The sequence below is a fragment of the Opisthocomus hoazin genome, chromosome 4 (assembly GCF_030867145.1).
Source record: "Opisthocomus hoazin isolate bOpiHoa1 chromosome 4, bOpiHoa1.hap1, whole genome shotgun sequence".
In the NCBI taxonomy this organism is placed as follows: domain Eukaryota; kingdom Metazoa; phylum Chordata; class Aves; order Opisthocomiformes; family Opisthocomidae; genus Opisthocomus; species Opisthocomus hoazin.
Window position 1 is genome coordinate 54,694,794 of NC_134417.1, and position 27,870 is coordinate 54,722,663.

The window sequence follows — 27,870 nt, forward strand, 5'->3', positions numbered from 1 at the left end:
GAGGCGCCCCGGCCACTGCCGCGCCGCTGCTCTCTCTGGGCGCGGGGCTCAGCCCGGCAGCTTGGAGGAAGAGGAAGTGGCCGCGGCTCCAGGCCGGCCGGGCTCGGCGGGGAGCGGAGCGGCGCTGCCCGGCACGGCCCCGCGGAGCCGCCCCCGGGCTGCGCGGCGCAAACTTTCTGCCGGGCAGCGGGGCGGTGGCGGCGCGGCCCCGGCACCTCCCCGTGGCGGAGCCGAGCGGGGAGCGGCCCCGGAGCGCGGCGGGCGGCAGCCAGAGGAGGAGGAGGAAGCGCTGTCAGCGGGGCCGGCCGTCTCCGCCCGCCGGGCATCCTTCAGCGCTGCCGGGCTGCGCTTCGCCCGCCGCCTGTCCCAGGTACCGCCGCGCACCCGCCCGGCCCGGCGGGCCAACTTGGCGAGGGGGCGGGAGAGGGGTCCGGGGCCGGTCGGGGGTCGGTGCTGGGCAGAGCGGGGAAGGGGGCTGCGGGGCTTTGGCTCGTCTTGATGCTCTGGCTCCCGAAGTTAGGAGCGGGGCCCGGGCTGGCCGGCGCGCCCGGCTTTGGAGGGGCTGCTCGGGGAGTGCGCGGGGGCCGGCACGCCCGCCTGGCCGGCCTCTCCCGGGGCGGGTTTCGGTCTGTGCAGCGCCGGTGAAGCGCCGCTCCGAACGGTCCCGCCCGCTCTGGTCCCGCCGTCGGCCGAGGGGCCGGTGCGGAGCGCGGCAGGGCCGGAGGGCGGCGTCGTCCTGTCAGACGGTGAGGAGCACCCCGGGCCCCGCCGGGCTTCCCGCGGCCGGGCCGCTCGCGGGGACCGGTAGGCGGCATTGCCGAACGTCGCTTCCAGCCGGCGAGGTGCTTCGCGTCCAGGCGGCGCCGCGCCGAGGCAGAGCCGGGGGAGGCGGAGAGCTGAGGAGAGCCGGGGTCCCTGCCCTCCCGCCGGCACCCGGAGCCGGCCGCACCGCGGCCGCGCGCTGCTTTCCGCAGGCCGGGCTGGACGTTGCCGTTTTGGGTCCGCGCCGCCGCTTCCTTATTGCAAACAAGGAGAAGGGTGAGCGACCGCGGGTCAGCAGCTGCGCGTCTGGGCGTGAAACGCATCGCTCCCTTCGCTCGTTGATCTGAATTCCCGTCAGAGCGGCGGCTTCGCACTGCCCGGGGAGGGGGAGCTCAGCTGGGCGGACTTTCAGAGTTGTTCTGCGCTGCTTCCAGCCTGGCCACACAGTTAACGGGAGACGTTTGATCCCCGTGAGGGCTGAGCGCGTTCGCTGGGCCCGGGGGCTGCTCCCTGGGGGGACGGGCGGCGCCGGGCCCGGGGGCTGGCCGGGGAGGGCTGCCTGCTCCCCCGGGGCCGCTGCTCCGCCTCAGGTGGCGGAAAGGTGACGGGACCTGACGAGACAGACTGCAGCGTCCCCAGCCAAAGTTTGGAAGCTGTGCTGTGGCTGCGTACCGCTTCTGTGCTTATTCCCGTAACAATAAAATTATGTGTTTGTTATTTTTTTTTATTTGGCAGGGGGAGAACTAACACTGTCAAGACATAGCTGATCTCTAGTTTACAAGGGAAAATATTTTTCTACACCTGCTTTTATGTTTTGTTTTTGAGGAATCCAATCTATTTCAGCTTCTGGTGTTGAATAACAAGTTACTGGCAATAACCGCCTTTTTCACAACACTGGTGGTCACACTTGTGCATTTGATTTCTGTTTTTTCTAAGAAAAAAGAGTCTCAGAATGAAGGGTTATTTTAGGAATCTAACTTAACCTCAAGTTAGTTACATTAGACAAGGGGCTTTCCACTGCTTGACTGCTGGCATTCCCCTAGTCTGAGAGCAAGAATGTGGCATGAAATGAGTATATACAGCTGTGAGTAAATACCTGGGGGAGTTCTGAGCTGTGGTGCTGGGAAACGCAGATGCTATATTGGATATAATGAAGTGGCCGTAGGATCTGTGGCAAAAAAGCTGGAGCTGCAGCCTTTTGAAGAGTAAAAATCAGAGTCGATGAAGTCTGTATTTAAAATAAAGCAATAATGACGTAACTATTATTCCATCCCTCAACTTCGTGTGAGATCCCACAGCTTCGCGCCTGGCTCCAGTGGTCCACTTTACCTTTTACCCCAAATCAGTTGGCCAGGGTTTTACTTCATGGCAAACTAGCGGAGGACAGTAAGCATAGGGCTGTCAAGTCTGTCTAGCTTTGTGTTTTACCATGGTGTTACTCGCTGTCCTTCAAGCTACTGTGCATGCATTGCAATGCGATCTATTTTTCATGCCTGTTTTCTGTGGGTTCGAAGTGGTGTGGGATTAACTTTAAAGGAAGATTGGGTTCATAGCTAACATTTCTATGCGTGCTTCTGTCGGTCCGTTCAGTCTTTAATTTGCTTGACAATACGCGTTAGCTGCTATAGTTACCCTTTAAGTTCTTGAGAGTGGTCCTTGGCATCTCAGTAGTCTCCTGTCTTCATATGGAGGCATCTTGCTTGAACATTTGCAGCCGTGGTATTTCGGAAGAAATTCTACCTGTGCTTTGTCCAGTGACATTAACATTTTGTTACCTTGACCAGAATTAGCCTGCCTAAAGTGTTTTGTAGAAGCACGTGGTACTGTCTGAATATTTTGCTGTACTGAAAGGCAGCATCATGGTGTCACGAAGTATGGAATCTTTAGGATGAGTGTTACAGGGCGATGCGGGTGGGGTAAGGAGCAAGGGACTCTCACCAGCCTAGAATTCCTCAGATTGCTCCCCAACACCGGCACAACGCTTGCCTTTCTCCTCCACCAGTTCCCTCTGATCTGGTTTGGTTTTCTTCCTCCCACCTGGGTGCACACACACGCGGACCAGCTTAGTTCCCCTGGAGAGGGTGGAGGGCAGCTGGTGGCAGCCCCTGGTTGTGGGCAGGGAGCCTGCAGAGGTAGCCAGCCCCGCTGACCTGCGGGCCCGCGGACAGCGTGGGGGAAAGCGAGTTGTGTGTCACACAGGGCAGCAGAGTTGAGCCCAGGACTAGTGGTGGGAACATCGTAATAAAAACAATAGCACCTAATAATATTTTGTTGAAACCACGTGATCACTGCGGCATGTGATTTGGCGTGCTGCATGCTAGGGCTGTGCTTTCTTCGTGACTCGTGTGTAAGACCTATCAGGGTAGTCTGTTCTAACTTCACTGAATCCATGTCGTATTTCTCTATGTATTATTTTATTTTCTTCCTAAAGCGTGGCAAGCTCTTGAGACTAGACTAGCAGTTGTCTTAATTGGCCAAATTATGTTTTCCTCCTTGTTTCATGTAGGCAGTACATTTTCTTGTCTCCCAGGGAGATGGTACCAAGCCTGGTGCAATAGTTTGTTTTTTAATTCTAGCAATTGGATCTGCAGTTCATCATGACACGTCTTCCAGAGTTCTTGGTATGAGTTCAAATTAGTCCTCCCGATTTGTGTTCTGCTGCCATTTAGTTGTGGTGTCTTTGGCCTCTCTAACTGGGTTTGACTTCTGGCACATTTTGCTTTCTGCTGGTATTTTGTGATCCAAGACTGTAGTTTCCCCTGCTGAGGTTTTTTTGCTGTCCCTTGAAAGCTCTCTGCTTATTCTACCTTTCCATCTTTATTAGGTAATTCATCTCTCTGGGTCTGGAAGCCTTCTTGTGAATTCTCTTGTCGCTTCCTTGGGTTACAAATTCTGCACATACTCGTATGTACTTTAAACACGTTCCAGACCTCCCCTGTGCTCACGTCCTCCAACTTTTCATTCCTGTTCATCTCACTAATGAGTTCCTGTAGTTTTTGAGATGTGCCTGTTGAAATTGAAAACCTTAATTGCAGATTTACTTGGGTTGCTCTACCGTTTAATTTAAATAAAATCAATCATAAAGAATAAATCTGGGATTATTCTTTCACCAACCTTTCTATAAGTAGAGATTTAGCTATCAGCTGCAGGTCTAAAATTCTGACAGTACTAGTCAAATTGGTAAGTATACGGTGGAAAAATTGGTCAGTTGTGATACCCGTCAATAGATAGGACTGATTTATGGTAATTGTTCTTTGTATTTTCAGAATAAGTCTTTTATAATCTTTCAAATTACTTCGTAAACGTTAAGTTACTTAAACAACCAATCCCTCCCCACAAATAAAAATTATTGTGTATTTATTGAATATATGCTTACATTGTTACCTGTATGGCAATACTCTTGAAAAATGACCAGGTAGGTATCTCTTGGTAAGGAATTTGCATCTTAATGGTGTAGTCTCATAAAAAGCCTATGCAGTGGTAAACCAGGGTGGGAAAAACAGGGATACATCAGGAGCATGGCTCTGTTCTGGGAACCTGTATAAGATCATCCTAGCACACTGTTCTCCTTTCGTTGTTGACCTGTACACCCAGTTTGTCAGGTCTGGTCTTTTTAATCCTCTGCTTTGGTTGTGCTTTGCTGCCTGATGGTTTTTTGCCTTGTTGTTATTCTTCTGCTTCATTGCTTTAACTGTGCTAGGAAAGGGACTTGGCCATAATCTGCACTTTCTCTCAGAGTTTGTTTAGAGCTGAACAGGGGACTAAACACTCTGGTGTTTTGTAGGCTGGGAAGGATGCAACAATTAAGTGACCATATGGCAGCGAGTGAACCGAGCTGAGCATGAAGTGCCTATTATTTTGAAAATGGAAAGGTCAGGATTGCAGGAGTGAGGGTTTAAGAAAATAAGAGCGTCTCATTACTGCACAACAAATGTGAAGTCCTGTCATTATTTGTAAAAGCCTTCCAGCATCCCTGTGAGGTAGCTGAGTATCATCCATGAAAGGAAGAGGCAGGATGAAGGGGCTTAAAAAAATTGAGAAAACCTATCAGTGCATTGCAGTTACCTTGTTTCGCTGCTGTACTCCACAGCAAGAACACCGTATTCCGTAATTTTGTGAAAGGAACTTTAGCAGTAACTTATCATACGTATTTTAAAAAATAAATTAATTCATGATAAAGCTTACAAAATGAGGTCACTAGTTTTGGACAATGAACATTTTAAACGTGTTAATGCAGGCAAACTTGTTCTCACTAATTGTGCTTAAAAATAAGCTGGCAGTCGCGTAATCTGCCTGTACAGCACATTTTCTTTGGATGCCATTATAAATACTAACATTACCTGGTTTCTGTTTGAGGTGGTAGTGTACTGCACTTACACGTGTATTAGAATATTCAGTCTAATGCTGTATGCTTAGCAGTCGACTCCAATACTATATGTATTTAAATAATTATTAGGAAGTCTTTTCAGATCATCCCTGTAAGCAGTCATTGACACAATGCTTTCTGTAATATTGATACAGTTGAAATAAACCGTTTAGCCAATATATACTTAGCTGATAAACATCCCTTAAATGATTTAGTCTGGTAATCTATTCAAGCTGCCTTTAGCCATGTGGTTCTGTTACATTTCAGTGTAATTTTCATTATTATTTCTTGGTGATAAATTGTTAAGGAGTTCCATGAAAGGAAGGGGCGATACATCAGAAAATTAGCTGCATTTGTTCCCAAAGAAGCCCCAAACTAAAAATTAGATAGAAGGCAGTTTTTTTCCCTCTCTTTGTGCCCTTTTCCTGCTGAAAAGGAATCTTGAGGCCTGAGCCACTATTATCAAGAAAATAAGTTGTTAGCTACATAATATTCTTTTATGCTTGTTGTTATTCTTTGCCAATTCTGAACTTGTATTTTATCTGTTTTGAACACAAGCTAGTAAAGGGAGAAAGCAAACCCAAACCCAGGCTGCAGAGAGTATTTTAACAAAGCTTAGGTTCAGAGATGACAAAATGGAAAACTTGGCAGATCTCTAAAAGAGCTATAAAAATGCCTGTATTTTATTTGAGATACACTCATTTTCATGGATCACGGAGGTGCTTAAAGATGGAAATACTGGTTTTTTTTTTCTTGCTGAGTACAATTTGTTGTAATTTTTTGTTTTTCATGGGAGAGGATGGTACCAGTTTCAGTAAAACTTGCATGGGGAGGGAGTGTTCAGGGCCAGATCATTTGCTACACTGGAGTGGGTTTCTGTCCTGTTTCTTCTCCACACGCTCCCCAGAGCTCCTCTAATCTTAAAATACATGATGGAGGACAGTAATGAGGAGGAGGAAGTGGTGGCAGGAGGCTTATTCTGTGGCTTCCAAGTTGGGCATTTGCTTGGAATGTACAAAACCTGGGTCAGATAGTTGAACTCAGTTTGCAGAAGAATGCTGCTTGTTTCCTAACCAGTGGGGGCCTTTGCTGTCATTCACAAGACAAACTTCGGAATTAATTGTCGGTAGGATTTGCTGTTGTTCTGCAACTCATCACAGCTTCAATTTTTCATGTTTTGCAAAATTAAAGTGATACAGACAAAAAAAAATCTGTTGTTAGATCTGGGTTTCAGTTCTAGTTTTATCATCACGTGGCTGAACACAAGAACAGTTTTAGAGATTATCGAGAACATAGAGTATGTTTAAGATTAATTCACAGCCTAAGGGAGTTTGTGGACAGAATTAGTTTTTCCAATGTGTGTGGCTGTAAGAGCCCACAGCTAAATCTTAATTTTAGTGGCTAATATTCTTCATTAGATGTTACTTTTTCTCTCACTCAAGGTGTTTCTTGTATGTATGGAACTAGTGAGTTGAAAATTAGTTTTTACATTAATGAAAAAGTTTGTCTTAGAACCTACTGCAGAGCAAAAAATACTTCAAAATTTTGCAGTGTTTAAAGTAGACTTCACATGTGGGTATAGAAAACCAGGATAAATATCTGTAGTGCAGTAACCTTAAGCATCCCTTATAGCAAAACACTGTACCTGCTGAAAAAGGTGATTGAAGTGGGTTTCGATTACTTTGAATGCATCAGTGATGAACATTTCTTACAGCACTCTTTGATAACTTCAATGTAGAAAACGAAGAAGGTGAATAATGTCCTGTTGACAACTAGATTTGTAACTGAACAGCAAGGAGATGTTTTCAGAGAAGGATGGAAAGACTCTGAACAGCACTAACTTTGCTGCAAAGAAGAGGAAGGAAGAGGGTAATAACTAATGTTAAAAATCTCTGGAAGGTTATAAAGTAAGCTGTCCCAGTAGGAAGTTTGTGGGATAACATTGAGCAGAATTTGGTTATTCAGTGATTACTTGTCATACACACGTCATCAATGTCTTTGAGAAAACGTGAAGTGCTCATACATCCTGGATTTTTTTTTTAATACTTAGATGTATGTATTAAAGTAGGAACTTTATTTGTTAAGATTTATTTTCTACTGCTGCAGCACTTGCATCCTAATTACTGTGGAAAAGATTGTGACGTTGTGAAGCTTATTTTTTCTACTTATACCTCATTCTTATTCTTTTTCGTATGAGTGCTTCAGTAACATAAATATAATTGTCTACACTTAACAAAATGTGGGGAAGTATTTATCCTCAAGGATAGTAACTGAAGTTTTAGCCAAGCAGCAGGAAGGTGAAAATCAGTCTTCTGGTAAACTGTCACCAAGGGAATTAGCACAAAAAATGTGTTTCCAGTCCCAAGTGGGCAGGTATCTCCATGCTGAATGACTTGTGGGTTGGCACTGTTTGCAGAGATCACTACTCGCATGGGCAATGAGGGTGGACTGGATTTCTCAAAAGGGCCGAGGAAATGCTTGCTAGAGAAGCACACAAGAACGTCCAGGGCTGCTGCTGGAAGAGCAGGCTTGTATTTTCTAGCACTTTCACCCCAGTTTAGGAAAGAATGCAGAACTCTCCGTGATGTGAAATATTGAGTCCCTAAGGCCTCCTTCTGCAGCCATCACTGTCTGAAGAGTCCTGTGGATTTCAGACTCTGTGTTACTAAGGGTTGCAGGCACTGCTGCTTAATGACCTCTGAAATGGAATTTTTTTCTACACAAAATGCCATACTGTATACTTAAGATGTGTAAGAATTACTGGACCGTCACAGAGACAAGAAATTTGATACACTTGCTAACCCTTATTGCTATCTTAGTTCCTTACTCTGCAGTATGTTAAAGAACAAGTATACTGCTGGATGTGTTCCATTGCAGACCATGGAAATACTCATAGTATCTTGTTAGGCACATTAATACACAATATACATTTTTATATTAAAATAAATAACATTTTAGACTTAAGCAAGAGAAGGAAGCTGCTGTATAATGAAAGATTAATGCCCTTTTTTTTACTTAGTGCTAGTAGTTGTCATGAAAAAAATTGTATAAAGTATCTTTTGAGAGCAGAAAAAGATTGTGAGGATTTTTAACCTTAAATGTCAAAAAAAATGATATAAAAAAAATCCCAAACCCTAACTTTTGTCTATAGATACTGTTAAAATATTGTAGTTTTTACTTTTCTGTCAAAATAAGCAGAGAAGGTTGTTATCTGTTGGATGAATCCCCAAATATTTAAAGTTCAAGAATGTGTATGACGCATCATCTATTTTTCTTGATGCTGCAGGTCTTTTTAGCAAATGTTCTTTCTGCATCCAGTTTCTGTGTGATCGAATATTTACTGTGGTATTTTTTTAAGGTTTAGTGTGTTGGTCAGTCCTATTCTGATGTATTTACTAGTGACTTTGTAATAAGATGTAGGTGTGCGCTTATGGACACGCACATGATGTGAAGTTGGGCTCCACTGCTGAGCCTGAAATGATTTCCAGCTCTTCCAGGGGTGCAGGAGAATGGGGTGAGATTATTACTGAGTAATAGAAATGCAATGGAATAGCGCAAAGTTACGGGATGAGCAAAGACCTCTGTTACAGGTTGGGAACTCCGCAGTTAGCTGTGTTGGATAAAAATAAAGAGAAACATGTTCTTTAGCTACTGAGAAGCCTACAGTAAACTCTGAGTATGTTTCAGCTGCGACTGATGGTTTTAGGTGCAGTAGGCATGTTACTTGCAGTAGAGGCAGGGAAGCGTTAAGGTTAGTTTAATAGGCCTTGTTGAGATCCCATTTTGAGCAGATGGTCACCTGTGTTCACGTAGAGAAATAGAAACAGGACTGACAGAAACGAGAGTGAGTGGGATGATAAAGGGAGCAGAGATCCTGTCTTGTGACAGAAAAGGACTTGAGCACATTTATCCTAGCAGAGCACAGAAAGGGACATGGTAGCTTCATAAAAATGACTTCACAAGGAAATACGAGGGAAGGACAAAAATTATGAAAGTTAAAGCACAGTATAAATATAAACAAATTTCTACAAGAAGATTCCAAATACATTGGGGCTGGAAACTTGACAAACTTTCTAACTATTTGGGGGATGAAGCTGTGGCATAAGCTTGTAAGTACATCTTTGGAGATAAGGGAACCTGAATTAGTTTTTCGGTCTCTGCTTTAGGTTTGTTAACTGTCAAGGTAAAGGCAGCCCTAATCTATGACCGGAGGTTTCAGGTGCTCATTGCTGTCTGTTGGAGGTTGCAGGGAGGCTGAACCACAGATCTCTGTGATGCTTCATGCAGCACATTTGCTGAATGGATCCCGTGCCTCGAAGTGCCCGGGGTGGGCTGCGGGAGCCCCCCTTCGTCACTGGGTGTTCATCCTGCGTGTCCCTCCCCGTCCCCGAAGCAGGAGTTTCTCCATCTGGGCGGAGACAGGAGGTTGGCTGGGCTGTCAGGAACAACCTCAGGTGCCTAGCTGGTGTGTCTTTTTATCTTCTCACACTCACTGCTGGCCGAAATAATTTGCCTCAGTCCGACCAGTGTTGCTGAAGAGGAATGGGAGAATTTGGATCATCTGAGTATTTTAATCAAGCAATTCTTCCATTCTTTCTTACTCAGATGAGCCGTAACATGTAGGATATTGAGGAATGTTTAATGTGTAGCAAAAATGGTTGTCAGGAGTAATCCTTTAAAACGTTGCAGACTGACAGCTTATTAAAGAAAACTAGATTTACCTAGTCCGGTTCTGTGGTCATGTGCCTCTTCTGGTTTGAAGATGGCTTGTATAAAGTGCCATGATTTCCTGTGGTTTACCTGAAGAAATGAGGTGGAAGGAAGTGAGGTAGTTTTCTAAATGCTGGTAGTTCTCTGCAAACCTGCTTTTTCCATTAAATTACAAGTCTAGGTATTAATTTGAATGTTACAGAAATCTGTGTGAAAGATAATACTATCTGCTCTGATAGTAACTGCATATGCAGAAATTGTTATTAAGTTGTCAACTCTTATATTAGCAAGTTATTTCACATTTTCAGCCACTTTTATAATGGAATATGTGTCTTCCAGAGTATACTACTGAATACATGTGAAAGATGCAAAATACATGCATTAAACTGTCAATTTTCCAATAAAATAATAGCATGCCTGAGGCTTGATATGAGTGGTGTATACTTCAGTTACTATCTGAGTGTTTATTTAATTATACAATTTCATATAGTTTGTAGGTAGCTTGTATTTAAAAAACTAAAAATCACCGTAATGGACTATTGTGTTGCATCAAACCAGAAAGAAAAAGACCCAAAATGAGTGGTGTTTATGTATTTTCCTGTTTTCTTTCCCTGCCTTTTTGTATCAGGAGCTGCTGAAATGGGTTGTGGATTGAACAAACTAGAGAAGCATGATGAAAAACGACCTGGTAATATCTATTCAACTTTGAAGAGGCCCCAGGTAGAAACCAAGATAGATGTTTGCTATGAATATCGATTCCTGGACTTCACGACACTAAATGATAGTAAGTACACAATATTTTTCTTTAGATTTTTTTTTCTATTCAAGTTAATATGTTAATTGCTTCATAATGTTTTTTTAATAGTGTGTATAATAGTTAAGTTCTTAAAGTATTTTTAGTTTCTTGAAGTAAGTGCCTTCTCTTCAGTCATAATGCTGAGACGCAGAGATCTTACCGAGAATTTTCTGTAAATTTTTAACCTTGGAGCTAGGTGTAGATTCTCAGATTTTTGGCTATTTTACGCCACCCCTGCCCCCACCCCTTCCCCTTTTTTTTTTTTCATTTTTGGCTTGCTCTAATATGTTGGTTTTGTTTTTCTTAATTTGCATTTTATCCAGGTTTCATATGGTAAAGCAATTGAGGTCTGCCAGCCAGGTTATATACTTTAGTGCTCTGTTTTCTTCCTCCCCTTCTGCTCCCTGTGCTCCCTCAGGAGTATTCTGAGAGGTTAGAGTTAGTGTTTTCAGTTTTGCTAACTTACCTTAAATAACTCTTCTGCAGTTACAAATACTTGCAGATGCACCCATGTAGGTGGAAACAGGACAGTGGGAGACACTGAAGATCTGAATCATCAAAGGGGTGAAGGTCCAGTCTCATGCAGTTTTTACTTTTTTTTTCCCCCCTATTTGAAATAGTCTTGCTTTAATTCACATGACAATCCACCGACATTTCATTTCTTTCCTTCCTGATTGACATCAAGCATCTCTGCCAGTATTGCTCACACCATCGCCTGTGCCCTCTTTCGCTTCAAAATTAGCCTGTTCCACAAGCAATTGCTCCTCACACCATTTGGAAATCTGAAGCTTGAGCAGAAGGCTGGGACCTGCTTCTTGCTATATATAAAACAACACAGTACCAAAATCTGCTATAGCTCGCTGGCAGGATGCCAGGTAGAGCCTCTGTGCTTTTGCCCTGCAGTGCGCTGCTGCTGCTCTTGTTTTGCGAGTCGGGTCAAAGGAAAAGCCAAAGCGCACGTCTCTCGCTGTGTGAGACAAAGAGCGGCTGGTGTGTCACTTGGTGAGACACCTCTCAGTATGTTCCGCCCAGAGTAACGTCAGTTTGTTGTTTTTTTAAAACTAGCTGCAAGTGAACTTGAATGTGGAAGAAGGTGGGGGTTTGAAATAGGTGGTTGGGCAGGAGTGTGCTTTTGTGTGCAGTGTGGGAGCTGAGAAGTTTTGTCTTTGCAGACTTTTCTTCGTGCTTCTCATCCGTACCCACGGACTCTGCTGTTTGTTGTTACACTAGTTGGGATGCACTGCAGTTACTGAGAGCACCAAACAAGTGGGAGAGGATTTTTTTTTTCGTGTTTATGTATTGCAGTTATTGCTATGCTTATGTATTTTTATTTCAAAGTGAACTGTTTATGTCATTTGATAGTTTGACAGCTTTTACTGAGATGTATTTTACGTTGTGTCATTAGTGAATATGAATTAATATTGAGGACACACTTGTATGGGCTTTTCTGGGATGCTCATGGCTGTTCTGTGTGATTGCCTCAGAAGCTTTAGTGTATGCGTTCTCCCGATATCTCATGAAGTCTCATCTTTGTCACTGTAGGGAGGAAGAGTCAGTACATGCGATAGCAATGTGACTTGCCTCAGGCACAGAGGATGTCTGGCACAGAGCAAAAAATTAAACCCAGATTTTCCAAATCTGATTAAATGGACAGGTTTGTTATAAAGCATACTTGTACTTTTTTCTCACTCGTCATAGATTTCTTTATTTTAGGAGACATGGCTTTAAAGAGGCTGTGAGTAGAAGTACTTCTTTAAATTCTTTGGCTTGCCAAAGAGTACAAGCTATTCAGCTTCCATGGAGTCCTGCTTTGGCATGTTGTATGCCCATCGCTCTGGTCTCTGAAGATGCCAGTGGATAGGCAGATGAGGAGAGGATGGAGTTGTTCCTGCTCTTTTTCCTTGGTATCACCCACAGCTGTGTGCTCTCAGGATTGGCAGGGCAGCAGCTTGTGGTTATGCATCTCCCTCCCTGTTCATGTCATTGGCTGTGTGAAGGGTCACGTCCCACCACGTAGTGTTACGGCGTTCCAGGTTTTTCCGCAACGGTGAGAGCATCACTGGTTCGTTTATGTCTCTGCTCAGAAATAATCTCTGCGGATAACTGAAGTTGATGAGTGTTTCACCTGTGCCTGCATGGATTCAGAGGCTTTAGAAAATGAAATGCTCACAGCTGTGTAAAAAGAACATTTGGATTGTGAAGTCTGTCTTCTGTAAATCTCCTTTAGCCTTTTCAGTGTGTATATATAACCTGACGTCATTTTTTCCACGGGTTTTCTGCTTCATTAGGATTTTAGAATAAGCCATACCAAATTATGAGTGGTTGCAGAGTATTTTATTGTATCCTTATTCTAGGCCTTATTTACAACACTAGTGAGCCTGGCTCTGAAGATGGGTACTTATTTTGCTCTGAGGTTGTTCTATGACGTTTGCTGCTCTGACAACTGTATCTTCCACAAGCGTTTAATCTTAATGGTAAGAAGGATGTGATTATCTCCATGCTGCAAGCGGCAGCTAATACACAGATTACTGCTAGAAGTTTCCCAAGTCTTTGGTGTTTCTTCATGTGTTCCATAAGCAGCACTCATTGACTTCGGATGTAAATGTGGATGCAAGTCATATCTGCAGTTTGGAACTGTGTGTATTCTCAAATCTGATATCCAGATAATGAGAGATCACTTCCAGAATGTGGTGTATGTTTTAACTGCAGTTTCACAGGCAGCTAGGTGGACCAAAGTTTTCTGTAGCTATGTGTGGGGAGATACTGCTCCCCTCTCTCTCACTTTCTGTCAGCTCTGTGAATTGATTTAACTCATGGATCTGGCAGAAGGCTGTGCAGTCTTTTTGTTTGGTTATCATCTGCCAGATCTTGTGGAAGGTCTGAAGAATGCTGGAGCTGGTAGAAGTGGTGGGAGTATGCAGTCAGGAAAAGAAAAAGAACCTTTAAATCAGCTCACACCGTCACAAACTTATTCCCTTAGCATCACTCTGTTGAAAACAGGGATGAAACTGTCCTGCTGGTTGTTTCTCTGCGATGTTAGCCAGACACCTAACTTTTCTTGCTTGCTGTCTTTGGTTACTGTTTACCTTCTGACATACACAGCTGAAGGAATGTAAGGAAATACGCTCCTTTGTTACACATTTTTATTAATTTCTGAACTTCAGCCTTGCTCTTCACTGATGCATATGTCCAATGGAAAATGGTGTTTGATCACATATGTAAGTACTGTATAAATAATACGTAGGTGCAAAAGACAGAATTAAGGTTGCAAGTGTAACGTTCATCCCAACTTTTCCCAATGTTACAGAACTGACATGGAGGTAAAGTGTCTAGAGAAAGATTTCCCAAGCTTTCAAGGAAATTAGACTGTGAAGAACCCATCAGCTTCCATCGTGTGTCACAACACTGATAATCTACACGTTTCTTCAGCATTAAAATGGTTAGATTTACCACTGTCCTTTACTTCTTGAGCGTGATCATTAGTGTAGATGGGCACTTGAGGAATAAGGAGCACTTTGCCAAGGCATTTAAAAACCTTGAGGTGGGTATGATCATTTTGAGTTGTTGGCTTTATGGTGTCTGCTGATGAGCGTTTTCTGTCTTGTTTCTGCTTAGGGGGCTGCTTCCAAGAAGTCAAAGTCTGTCTTCAGTGTTGTCCCTTGACAGTGTCATCTTGTGCTCTGTTCTTTAACCATCTGTACTGTCCAAAGCTTGTGGGCTGCTGGTCTCCCTCAGGTGAAATCACATCAGATTTCACCTGGATTAAATTGATAAAATCATTACTTTTTTTTTACTTGTCAAGAAGACGTTAATAGGTTTGTAAACTGGATGACTCATTGCTAGGTCAGCAAAATGCCAGAGATGTTGCAGAGGAAGAGCAGGATCTTCTCCTCTAAGCAGCAGGGAGCTGTTAGGTTGCCCTGACTGGAGCGTGTAGCTTCATTCCTGGTGTGCTCATCCAGCTCCTGAACTCTGCCCACCTTGCTGTCATCTTGTAAGGCTCGTTCCTTCACTGAGTCAGTCTCGCCTGTCACTGTACAGTCCAGTCCTGTGTCGTCTCCATCTTCAACCACTGTCTTCTGACAGGTGTCTACCCTCAGTCATTCCTTCTGCTGCTCCCCCTAAGTGATTCTGTCTTAGAGTCCTGACACTCCTGGTGGCAGCATGCAGCGAGTGCAGGTAATGCCGTGAAGAGGGTGCATGCTTCTTTAACAACTTACTCCATATAGCTTTATCTGCAGTTTGAATGTTGTTCTAGCTCTCTGCTGGCTAATCCTCACTTCAGAGTTGCTCAGCTGGCTGCCTTCTCACTGGCTTTGAGACAATACTGATGCTAAGTGGCAGTTACTGAGTTTTATAACGATAAAAAATTTGAGGACGGTAAAAGGCAGTAGCATTAGATTAATGTTGCAGCAAACCTTTTGCTACAAAGCCAGAAGAGACGAATCAGGGTCTATATGTATATATATATATATATATATATACACACTTCAGGCCTTTATTGGAGAAAACCATAACAAGATTATATTGCCCACCCTGAAAGTAAAAAAATTGTTGTTTATTTTGCATGCCTCTCTCTGTACATAAAAGGGACTGAATAACGATCATCTTGTATCTCTCATCTCCAAGTTTTATTGGAAATGAGGTGAATGGTGAGCGAACCTGAGGAGGACGTGCTGACAAATGGAAGAGCCTTTATTTAAAGCAACCGTATTTTTAACAGTGGCTCCATGTAGCAAGCTCGTTTTGGTTTTGTTATTTTGTTTGAAAGAGAAGTATTTCAATAATATATATTCCTTTACTGGCTCTTATCTGATCTACTTATTTTGGAAAACTTCACGTACGATGACAGGTCATACAGAAACCGAGCTCTCCTCCTTCTTCGTCCTTTATTCCTTTTTTTCCACCTCTTTTCAGTTATGATGACCTTCTGAGAGAAACTGGAAATCTGACAGTTATTTATCTCTTCCCTTCTCCTAGATAGTGTAGAGTTTTTTGGTATTTTGGCATTTTTTTTACTGACTTGATGGGATTTTTTTTTTTCTTTTCTTTACATTCCTATAGTAATTCATTGGCCCGATGAGTTACGACAGGTTTTGGCCTTGAATAAAGTTGGGCTGAAACATATGCTAGCCGTGTGATGAGAATGAAATGGGGGTATAAATTTTTTTAAATGAGGAAAGGATATACTTTGAACAAGCCATTTGTGCTATAAAACCACTAAAATCCAGATGTTTTGACTGACGGAATGAAAAATAGCAATGCTTCACATTTCCCAAAGAAGTTCTTAAGTTATAATGTGAATACAAGGACGTATGGTTTTTATCCCTATTGTCAAGAATTTGTCTCTTCAGTAAAAAAAAAAAAAATTAAAATGAAGAAAAATTTGTAAAAAGTAAGGTTATTATTTAGATTCCAACATTTCCACCCTATTTTTTGCTGGAGTATTTTAAGTGTTGTTGTCCAAGGACGTGTATTTTACCAGGATAATACTCCTAGTGTAACAAATTTACTATATAAAACCTTCTGTTTTGAGGCTTTTTTTTTGTGTGTGTGTGTATATATATGTGTATGCATTTATGTGTAAAATTTGAAAGCATATCTATCTTTAAAGTTCTGACAAGCTTCTGGATACTATACAATAATGTTTTGGAACCAGTTATACTGCTCAAAAAACATTTGTTACAGTCTTACTGTGACTGCTGTGGCTGGGCTTTTGATTGATTTTTATTGGGTTTTTTTCCCTAATACAAGACACAAATAATGTGTTAATGGACTTTTTTAAAAGACTGATTATTGTATTACAATCAGTAGTTAAAGAAACATTTCAGTATGGACATATTTTCAATTTGAGATTAAATTTCAGTTCTATTTAGGCTTAAATTAATAAAAAACCACTCCGGTTTTCCCTCAAAGGGGGGAAAGAAGAAGTCTGATTGGAACTTGGAAGTGTCATGCACTGGGAAGTGTGCGAGTTGCGGACAGAGCAGCATTTTTCCCATAGAATATGTGTGCATTTTTTATCAGGAAATTCTGTTTGCTGCAGAACCAAGTATTTGTTGTTGACTTCAGTGCTTACCGTCTCTTCCTATCAGTAATTTTAAAATTACATTAAGCAGTTATTTATGCCTGGGTTCTGCTTTCTGTTTCTCTTCACCATTTACTTAAAAAAAAAAAAATCCCATCAAAACCAAACAAAAACCCCCCACTTCTCCAAGCAAGTGACTGTACGGCTGATAAAAGAACAAACCCTGCAACCCTGCAATTGCAGGTGTTACTATTTGATTTAAGACTAGTAAAAGCAATTTTTTCCTCATTGGTGAAGTTATTTGATTTCCTGTTTTCATTTCTGTAAGCAAAAGAACAGAAATGAAATTAGTATTTGAATTTTGTATTTCCAGTTGACCAGGTCTGTTACCACCATTTTGTCCTCAGGAGCGATGAAATAAAATTAGCAAGGCAAAATATTGTTAGGGTTTTAATGTGATAGAACTAGACAGTGTATAGATCGTGTACAACAGACTAAAACATTGCTTCAGAGGAGATGAGTATGTAACAGGTTCACAGCAGTAAGATGATGAGCAGAAGAGGCTGATGGAATACTTCTGTGTAGCCCAGATTCTGCTAATGCTTCCCCTTCATTTAAGCTTTGTCCATGTGCATATCCTATTCAACTTAGTTTGATTATATGCACATGATAAAAAGAATTGGCATAAGGGGTTTGCTGGATCTGGGCTTCAGTCCTCTCTGTTAATGCAGACATGAGAAATGAAATTTTTTTACTTCTCTTGGTATTTTGTTTCGAGTGAATTACAGCCTGTAGTAATATGTAATCCTTGAGGACTTGCCACTGTAAGTCACAGCAAAACGAAACATTCATGCTGTAGCAGTTTATAAAACTTATTTGTGTGTCTTGGGAAACTTGCAATTTGACATAAAAGAATCATTCCATATGTTAGTAGTTTAATAAATGCAATAAACTACATCATAAATGTAATTGCTTTAAAGAATTGTTAGGAATAATTTGAACTTCTTTACCATGGTTGGCTTTTTAATAAGGATGCATAACCGAGTAAAATCTGTTAGACATATTCTAGTTTCTAAATACAAGCTTTGCTTTCCATAATTATCGTATATAGATCCTTGTTACATTAGACTGTACATACACATTATGTGTTCTATATGTATAAGCATATCTGTCCATCAGTAATATGCATGTAATATAAATGCATATACAATAAGTATGTAGTATTGAGAAGGGTGATTCAGGAGGATATGAACGTTCAGTCTTTTGTCTTTTGCTTTATGGCTGCACTTTACAAAGAGCTTTATCTAAAGGCATGTCATGACTGTGATAGAACTGGGAAGAGGTCCTGGGCAGTCCAGTGCTCTGGAGGCTATGTCATGGCCTTTAAAGCACCCTTCTCACTGAATCTAAAGCAAGAAGCTGGTCAATATTATGAATTAAATTTCGTAGCTTGTATCTTAACAGTTACATACCTGCAAAAAAGCTGTACCTTTCATGTACTTTCAAATGGAAAAAAAGTTTTTAAAAAATTGCTAGTATTACCTACCTCCTCAAGATCCAGCTGAACTGTGACAATGCTCTTTTGTGTTAGACTGATACGTTATAGGCTAGATGAAAGCTTCGGCAAAATATGGGACGTGTATTAGAAGTCTCAAATACGTTAAAGAGCATGAGTATAATGCGTTTTGGAACATTATTTTCAACTTGTGATTGGAAACATAGTATTCTTTTAGATGCTTTTATGAAATCTCACCCCAAATACATCTAGTGATGTAATAGTCGCTTTTTCTACATGGATTCTGCATAGGTGGTTGAGCAATGGGTGTGTGCCAATGAAAAATGGACTAGGGAGGGAAGGAACATCTGCAGGATGTTTTCCATTTATGCATGTTCCACATTGTGAAAAAATACGGGTGCTGCAACAGTCATGTTTGTGCTGACTTTCCAAGGCTGTACCTGTTTCTCATGGTGTAACCCAGCAGCCAGCAACTAAGACTAGAGAGCCACTCCCTCAGTGGCCAAGAGGTGAAACTTGTAGGTTGAGATAAAGACAGTTTAATAAGACAACAAAGGAAATACTGATACTGACAATAGTAATAATAATGATGAATATGCAAAACAAACTATACCCAATACAATTTTTCTCACCACCTGATGACTAATTGCATAGCCAGTCCCTGAGCAGCAATCGTGGAACATGGTCCTCGCAGATCTCGCAAATTTCACGGAACTCCCAAGAAAAGACTGAACTTACAGAGAAGTTCAAGTTCTCTGAAAAGAAAAAAAGGATTCCTGCCCCCCAAGCAACCCCCATTCATAAATGGAGCATGACATCTATGGTATGGAATATTTCCGTTGGCCAGCTTGGGCTGGCTGCCCGACCCTGCTCCCTCCCAGCTCCTGCACACCTGCTCATTGGCTGAATATCGGAGACTGAAAAAAAAAGTCCTTGATTTCTTAGCAACAACTAAAAACATTGTGTATTATCAACATTCTTCTCGTGCTAAATCCAAAACACAGCAGCTACTGGGAGGAAAATTAATTTTATCCCAGCCAAAACCAGGACAGCATTCTTAGACTGAATAATGGGTAGCTATAAGACTCCATTCTTACCATACAGTCGTTGATTGTATCCACTGTGTTAGCTGAAGCTTCTTCTTAATGTAGTTACTGAATTCTTACAAGGGGTTCATACTATGTATCACACATACATGAATGTTTTCCATGATGTGAGTGAATTACAAATAGTTACAGATCTGTCTAAAAAGAGCTCTGAACTTCCATGAAACTTCTTCTTTCTATCAGCAGCTCAGGAATTGCACGGGATCTTTCTGAGTGGCCTTATCTTTCCTTTTGCCCCTGGCTTTGCACATTTTTCCAATCTTCATGTGGTTTTCATCCTCTTGATGCTGTGCAAGAGCCAAGGAGCCAGACTTGGCAGTCAGCAAGGCTGGTAGACAGGCATTTCTGATGGAATGGTGAAATTCTTCAAGCCACAGGGGCCCAGTCCTGTTTTCTCATAAACAAAACTTCCCCTGTGTTTAACTGGAACAGGAGATCATACAGTGGCTTGTAACTGTGAATAATAAATACCTAATGGCTTTATTATGGGTGAGGAGTGGTTAGGAGTCATCTCTCTAGTAATCTGCATAGTCTTTTTATGACTTGTTACTAAAAGTTCCTTGACATCAGCCATATAAAAGATGATACACAAAATCTATGCCATGTTTTAATTTTAATGGAGTTCTTAATAGTTTACTTTGTAAAGAAGTGTTGTTTGGCTAAAATCTCATGCAAATGAAAGGTTTGGAACTGGTTAATCCTGAGTGGAGGATACCCTCTTTGAGAGAAAACAGGAATTATTTGTGTCAGCTGCTGCTGACTGTGAGAAGTTGGTTTTCTTAATCATACTGAAAAGAAAACCCTGAGTAGATGTACCTTGATTGTGTGGGATTTTTTACGTTTGCGTTTATTTTTCTCATCTTCTTATATGAAAAATGAAGAGTCTCTATTGTGATGGAAACTGTGGATGTTTAGCTGTTTCCCATAACCTGCAGCAGTGTCTTGGTGGGTCAGACTCAAAGGTCCACACAGCTCAGCACTGGCTGGCATCGGGCTGTGTGTATCTGAAGCCGGCAGTCTGGTGCAAGAGGAGCAGACATCGAGGCTGGAGCGGTTGCTTCTGGGGAGTTTACGCTGCATTGAATGCATTTCGAGGGTTTTACTTTGGACATGAGTTAGTGTCCTCCTGTACCCTGAACATCCCACTGCATGTGTTGCAAAGTAGCCTGAAGGAAAGGTATCTGAAAAAATGTTTGCTTTTTGTCTTGCAAGCCCTTCTGGGGGCCACTCTAGGAGGTGCTGTTGCAGTGGGCAAGGTTGTGATCAAGGTCTGCAATGCCATCCTCCAAACACTGCCCTTGCAGAGAGACACAGCAGAGCTGAGTGCCTAGAAGTGAGGAAATTCATTCTGGTGTATCTGGTGGTGTTTGACCGTTTATCCCTTTTAGGTGCGCATAGTTACTGTGTCTCTTCCCTGACTCTCAATGCCTGTTTTGACTTTCTCTTCCTGTTGGCAGATGCCGTTGGCTGCTGGCTCGGTGGCCCACAGGAAACCTAACAGACTTAGGACTGAGTTGTTTGCTAAGGAAGAGCATAGCTGAAAAGCAGCAGTAGCACACCGTGCCGGAAAAGGGAGGGTTGAGGGTGAATCTTGCCCTGCTCTTCTGAGAAGTGACAAAGGGAAGAGTGATAAAGTCTGTCCTTCTGCTCCCCAGCTTAAAGAGGAGAGACTTTTAAGGACAAGGAGGAGGGGTAGTACAAGCTGATTAAGTCCTGCAGTATGGAGATCAGCTGTACCCTATTCTCAACAAGGAAACATGCATCTCTCCCTGGAAAGCATCTGTTCTTTCCCTGCTTTCCTTTTAGTTTGCAGAAGAAATGGCCTGCCAGTCCTGTTCCTAGGCTTTTGGCTGAAGCACCCTGTTCAGAGCAGGACCGTGCCCTGTCAGCTGCTTGATAGGCTGTCAACACTCAGCTGACACGTCAGCTCGTATGTAGCTCCAAAGGGTCTTCATAGCCAGAATCCTTCAATCCTAGAAACTGCCTCCACACTTTTTCCTACAAAGCAATCAAGATGTCTGTCAGCCTTCTGATGAGCTATAACATCCCTAGCCCAGGCTCCCTGCCATAGCTTTCCTGCTGCTGCACCCCAGAAAACACGGGCGCTTTAGGCTTCTCAGCTGAAAAAAATGGAGTGGAAGGCACAGCTGCAGCTAGACAGCAATGGATCAGTGAAGGAGTTCAAGTAACATCTTTCCCAGCTTTATTCTCAGAGAAGACCAACATGGCCCAAAAGTTATAAGGAAGTGAAAAGCAAAGGAGGGAAAGTGGGATCTGGAACTTCTGGGGCAGGTGCAAAGAGAGGTAAAAAGGGTGATGGGGTGCTGATATGGCCTACACCAGAAACATTCCCCAGGGGACCGGCATGTCCAGAGGATTAACTGGAGCAAAAACTAAAGAGCAGAGCCCAGCTTGGGCATCTGGCACTTCACCTACAGTCATGGCGAGAACATGAGAGGTCTGCACCCTGTCTGCATGCTGCGTGCTGAAATGGGGAGAAAAAGCAGGTCTGTACCCAGCATCGTTCCAGTGAAGAACCACTCTCCCCTCCAATACGATGTGACTGATCCATGCTGCGGGCTCTCTGCAGAGGATCACATGGACAGCTGAGAGGAGTTCCAAGAGCAGGACCATCCGGAGGGGATATGTGACCAGGTGCCTTTTCATGAGTGCGGAAGGGAAGGGAAGGGACGAGCACTGCCCTGATGGCCTTTGCCACCGATCGCTATGTCTTCCAGAGAGGTAGAACCACCCTGGCCTGGACACGTGCTGTTGTAGGTCATGGACGTGGAGACCTCAAACATTGTGCGTAATTGTCATTGTTGGGATGTTGGCCACGGTGTTCCCTTGCGTTTGGACAGGGAAGGGGCTTCACAGCAGCATCTCCCTGTGTCTGGAAGCCTAAGAGGCTGTGTTAGTGTCACACTTCATATGCTTTGCTCACTTTGTTTGCTAGGATAGATGTGGGCGCTCATGCACAGTGGGAAGAGGAGACAAGGTCTTGAGAAAGGAGGGGGCATCAAGAGAGAGTAGAACAGATAAAATAGGGAAAGAATATCAAAGGACAGGGCTGAACATACAGACTGAAAAACCTTGAGGGTGATGGGTGACAGTGAAAATGGAGGGACAGATATCATTTGACTTGTTAAGTAGGAAGAGAAGACATGGCATTGCGTGAGTTTCCAGTGTTTTGGGAGCCTTCCATTGCCAGAGGTGTGCCGTTTTGTTGTGTTGAGATCAGTGAAGCCCGGCAGGGACTGCTGCTGTCATTCTGACAAGATTTGCTATAGAGTTCTGCCTGAATGAAACCCATGGTATGGCGCATGGGCAGGCACATGGTCTTGTACTGAAGAAGACAACTTAGATTTCTGGGTTCAGATCCCTTTTGTGTCTTCCATGACAATTTTTTTTGTTTTTTGAATTTGAAAGTGACATGGAAAACCTCCTCTGAGTGTGTTATACTTATTTCATTACTGAACAGGGAAAGGTTACTTTAAACCTCAAAATGTTATCAATTCTAGAAAAGATCAATATTCGATTTAAATTTTGTCTGAAGAATAACCTGAGAACATTTAGGTACTTTAAATCTGTCGTGTGTTGTGCATACAAACTGCAAGATTTCTCTTTAGTTTTCTTGTTCTGTAAGTAGGTAGAATTGTTGCTTTAGCAACAAGCATAATTGTGACTGCAATTTAAATTAAGGTTATTAATATTGTACTTAGCAAAATAATGTAGTTTGCAAACCATAAAGATTGTCTTAAATTTTAACTGTTGTGCAGGTTAGTCTTACGGCATTAGCATGAGTTTTGTGTGTGAATGCCTGACCTGCATTTTCTTTACCTTGGCTTTGTATAGAGAGAATCATTGATCCTGTGTCTGTGATAGTGCATTATCTACATGAGACCTTTGTTTTGTTTTTAGGTGCCTGTATGTATATGCACAAGTGATAGGTAGCCTAATCAGGGTTGTGTCTGTACAAGATGGAAATGTACTTCCAAGCAAAATCTCATATTGGGCTGGCTATAGTGCACCTTTTTGCATTACGTATCCATTTAGTCCTGCATTCCAGGTGCTTCCGACACCTGCTTGCTGGTTCATGGCCAGTCTGCAGCAACATCAGAACTCTTCTATGTAATTTCTTGGTGCAATATTGTTTGAACATGACTGTCTTACAGCTGTGACATATTACAAAGCTGATAACGATTGATCCAGGCCTCCAAGCTGTGGCCTTCTCTCTTTAAGTGGTGAGGCAGTCTGGAAAAATGTTCTTGGCTCATGTGAATGACAAGAACTTACTAGCATTTGCTGAGCACTATGCTAGCCTTGCTTCCAGTTCCCAAGCTAGCTTCTTTGGCACTTGTTCTGGTATCTTGGAAGAACCCTGGCATGTGTTGCATATTTTTGCCCTGCATCTTAAACACTAGTCTCAGTGACTTGGTTTCATCTTATTGCGGTCATACAAATACGTGATGTCCTCAACTTAAGAGGAGTCCAGGTGACATAATTACTGCATGAAATTGCACATTGCTTTCTGTAATATAACTTGCACACCCAGCAAACTCTTGGTTTGTGTGCAGTCATGCTTTTGCAAATTTGATTTGATACTTGTGACACACTGTGCAGTATGATAGACTTAGGATCAGCAGCGGTGTGAGGGGTTTCCCAGATATGAGGTGGCATATGCGAAGTTTCAGCTGAGTCTGATGCTTACTCAGCTGCTGTAGCTCTCTGGTATGGCTCTTACTAGTAAATGGTAACCCATGCATTGTGATAAGGTCTTGTACAGACACTGCAAGCTTAAGGCTTTCCGGCCAACTGTTTTTTGCAAACCTTGCTTATTTTGTATAAATGGAGCTCCGTTTAGTTGAAATTGTAAAGAACTCTCAGCATCCTTCCTGTCCTTCTCCCCTCAAATAATCATCCTCTCAACTTGAGACTTGCGCTGATTAGCTACAGATTCTTCTTGAAAGAAACAGTCCTTTCAAGGGGAACAGAATCTCATTAAGCCTTTGCTGTGAGCTGCAGCTCTTGATCAACACACGAAAGACAAGCTTGACAGTCATCAGGTGAGTTAAGAACTGCAAAAATATAACCTGTCTCTGGTAAACAGTCATCAGTTGAAAGAGTTCATCTCAGTCTGGTAATATAGAGGCTTTCGCGTACTATCTGGCACATAAAAAATTAAAGACATCAAGGATATGAGAAGTCCTAAAGATGCTGTGTATTTCCAGATGAATTGATAAAAGGCCTTAAGTCTGAAAGAGAATGAGGTATGAGGTTTCCAAGTAAATAGATGGAATTTTGAGAAAGTTAGAGATAAGCCAAGACATGGTTACTGGTGAAATATAAATAAACAGCAGTCTACTTCTGTAGTTCCTCAGTTGCTAAGCCCTCTATTGGTGTTCTTTTATTTGAACAATTGTTTCCTGAATTTCTTAATAACAACTGATATAAGAATTGACAAATAGTGCTAAATTGCATGGGTTAATTCACTAGTAATTATTGTACAGATTATTAGTAAGCAAAAAAAATTAGCATCTACTTTTATCTCAAATCACAAAACAAAAGAACAAAAAGAGAGTGACAGAATAAATGGTCTTTTGTAAAGTTATTGTCTCATAAAGTTTGGAACTGTGTCAGAATCACTTTTTTTGTTTTGGTTTGGTTTTGTTGTTTGTTTACTGAGGAGTGCTCGGCTCAGATGCAGCATCTGTCTTTCTGTGCAGTCCTCCTTCTACCCGATTTTTCCAGCTGGGTTGAATGCCTTGATGAAGCCTTTCAAATGATCAAATAGATAAAATTGTACATATTCTGTGGGATTATTTTCATTGTTCTTCACCACATGTTCACTGAATAAAATACTTTATAATTGTAAGACTTTGTTGTCAAGCTGCACTCTTGCACTACTTGTCGGCTTTGTTGTTTGTTTAGTTTTTTTATTCTAGTAAATTTTGGGAAAAATTGGTCTGCTCACCAACATACGCTTCCAGGGAACCCTTCCAGAACCATTGGTGAAAACTCAGACTATTTTGTCAGTGATACTACATTATTAGCCAGTAGCATGTGTGGCCCTTCTTGACCTAAAAGTATGTAGAAATGATTCTCTGTTTTGCAGAATACGCTTGGGAATGGAGAGAAGCAGAAGTGTCTTGAGCGTAGGCTGTCATACGATTCGAAGTCAGAGCCACGTGAGGCTGCTTGTGACCTCTGTTTGGGTTGCATCATTAGGAACAGTGAGAAAACAGCTGATAGCCGAGGCGTAGAGGCACCGTGCTTCGCACGCTTTCACGGCTTTGCTCCTGAGGTATTGCCTGCACTAGCCATGGCTGACAAGAATAATAGCTGACAGTACTGTTGTTCTACGCTTGCTGGCTGTGAATAGGCATCATCATACACCGCTGTGCCACCTGTAAGGTTTATTTTATGTTCCTTGTAAAGGGAACTAAGAAATTGACCCATTTATTTGCTTCTGTATTTTATCATTTAATCAGTCAGAATGTGCATTTATGGAACTAATTTTTTGCTGTCACTAACCTGAAAGGGATCCTGTGCAGGGGGTAAGGAAAGGCTTAGATCTTAAGATTGTCTGCATAATGCTTTTTAATTACCACCTTCGTACCATGAAAGAATTCTGTCCCTATTGGACAGGACATCTGTTACATCTTATTGCATATACTTACTACTTTGGGATTATATTGTAATAACTTCATTAACTCATTCTTTGGCAGCTTTGAAGGTAAGGTGTCTGCTTCTTGCCTTTTCATTTCCAATACATATTTTAGATGCAGCACTTATTTCTGACATAACTACGTTGAGAAATAAAGGTAAAATGATGCCTTCTCATAAACATTTGGAGAAATACTCTACTACTCTTTGCAAACCATTTTATTGCAAAATAAAAAATAATAAAAAAAAATTTATTTGGCTTTGGTCGTTCCATTCTAATGATGCTTGAATTTGTGGCCATTTTCCCATGACCCATATTAAACAATAAATTTGCATGCTATCAGTATTACTGTGTGGGAATTCTTCCCTTGAAAACAGAAACTGGCCACATTTTTCTGAAACGAGAGAGTAGGAGTTCAGATTCTGGAGAGTGACAGGAAAATTTGCTCAAAGCAGAAAAGGCAGGGTTTTTTTGCCAACAAAAACTTTAGTAAATCCATCAACCATGCTTTAGCAGACTTGCTTAAAAAAACAAAACAGTACTTTTGGGAAGTGCTTTGTTAACTTCTAACAGCCTTTTCCACTACTCTTTGGCTTTCTGTCAAGTATTCTTGGCAAGTTGAAGTGATGTGGTGTGTTTGGCAGTGACATACTTCTTTTAGGTGCCAGTGGTGAACTATTGCTTGCTAGTCGTTTTTGATAGTCTGTGAAAGCCTTATTGCTGTTAAATACACTGTTAGAGGTGTTACAGAAGGCAATATCCTATAGTACCTTCTTTTTTAAGGATTTTTTTTTTTTTTTGCGGTTTTGGAGGTGGTGGTTCGATGGGTTTTTCTGCTTTGTTTCTGAACTGGTTTCCTAGGGAAACGAGAGTTAAAAAAGGCTCAGAGTCTGTCTGTCTCATTCCTCCAAACAATTACAACTGGACAATTTCAAACCATTTTGCTATAAATTTTTAAAGACAGTTACGCTGCTCCTAATTTTGTGAAAGCTGGCAGTTGGGTATAAGACCTGCGCTAATCAGGGAAGGGTGAGGAGAACTAAGCCACGTGCACTCTGCTTGGTGACAGCTCGCTGGCCAGGGAGCTGCCTGCATTGCTCCAGCATAGCCGCAGAATCGCTGTTTCTCATCAGTTTGAGGAATCCAAGGGGTGGGAAGAAAAAAGAAGGGAAATTTGAGGCTGTGTCAGCAGTGAGTTTGGAGAACAAAAGCCTCATCGAGTGGGCATCACTCTTCATTAGCTGTGCTGATGGAAAAAAACTTGAGTAGGAGTTTGTGTAATAGCACTATATATAATGATACAGGTAGCAAAAAGTCAGCAAAAAGTGTTCTGCTTTTAATCAGATCTTTAACCAGCTTTGTTTACCAACAGAGTTGGCAAATCCAGTAACGTGTTGACTGTAAAGTAGGTCTTCTTTGGCTTAGCAGTAACTCTCCCGTACCTCATTTCTAGAGGACATCTTTGCAACGAATTTGGCAATTTAACTGATCCACAGACTCTTCACATGAAATTCACATATCCTAACAGAGGTACTCTTACAATTTGCGATACTGGGAATGTATTCTCTTTACCAATACAGCTGAACAAAAAGTAGAAGTATGGGGCAGGAGAGCTGAGAGGAATGGAATTCTGGAGAATGTTTTGCATTTATTTTTCATTGTCGTTCCCCAAGCAGCCCTAATGATTGGAAATGAAAGGAGATCTAATTTACTTTTTATTGCTTTTTAAAATTTGGAGTTTTCCTGGAAAGTTTGATGGACTTAGATTGATCAGTTTTGTTTCTCTTTATAATTGTAACAGCTGTTGTGTGCTCTGGGTCTTGCATAGGTGCCCATGGAGCTGTTTGTCTTAGGATCGTTACAGGGTAATGTGTTCAAAAAAAAAAACCAAACACATTATATCTTCGTTTCCTAAGGAT

The 27,870-nt window shown here is 42.1% G+C and overlaps 1 protein-coding gene across 2 annotated transcripts in view; it reads left to right on the forward strand.

Annotated features, from left to right (window-relative positions):
* Positions 1-288: 288 nt before the first annotated feature.
* The window catches only part of RFTN1 (raftlin, lipid raft linker 1), a 100,634-nt gene continuing 73,052 nt past the window's right edge, over positions 289-27,870 (forward strand). Inside the window, exons 1-2 of one of the 2 annotated variants that reach the window (XM_075419060.1) lie at positions 289-370; positions 10,467-10,622. In XM_075419060.1, coding sequence (XP_075275175.1) covers positions 10,478-10,622 — 145 coding nt within the window. In that variant the 5' untranslated portion in view covers positions 289-370; positions 10,467-10,477. Of the gene's footprint in view, positions 371-960; positions 1,039-10,466; positions 10,623-27,870 lie in introns of those variants that run through there. The other variant, XM_075419061.1, reaches the window with a different exon arrangement.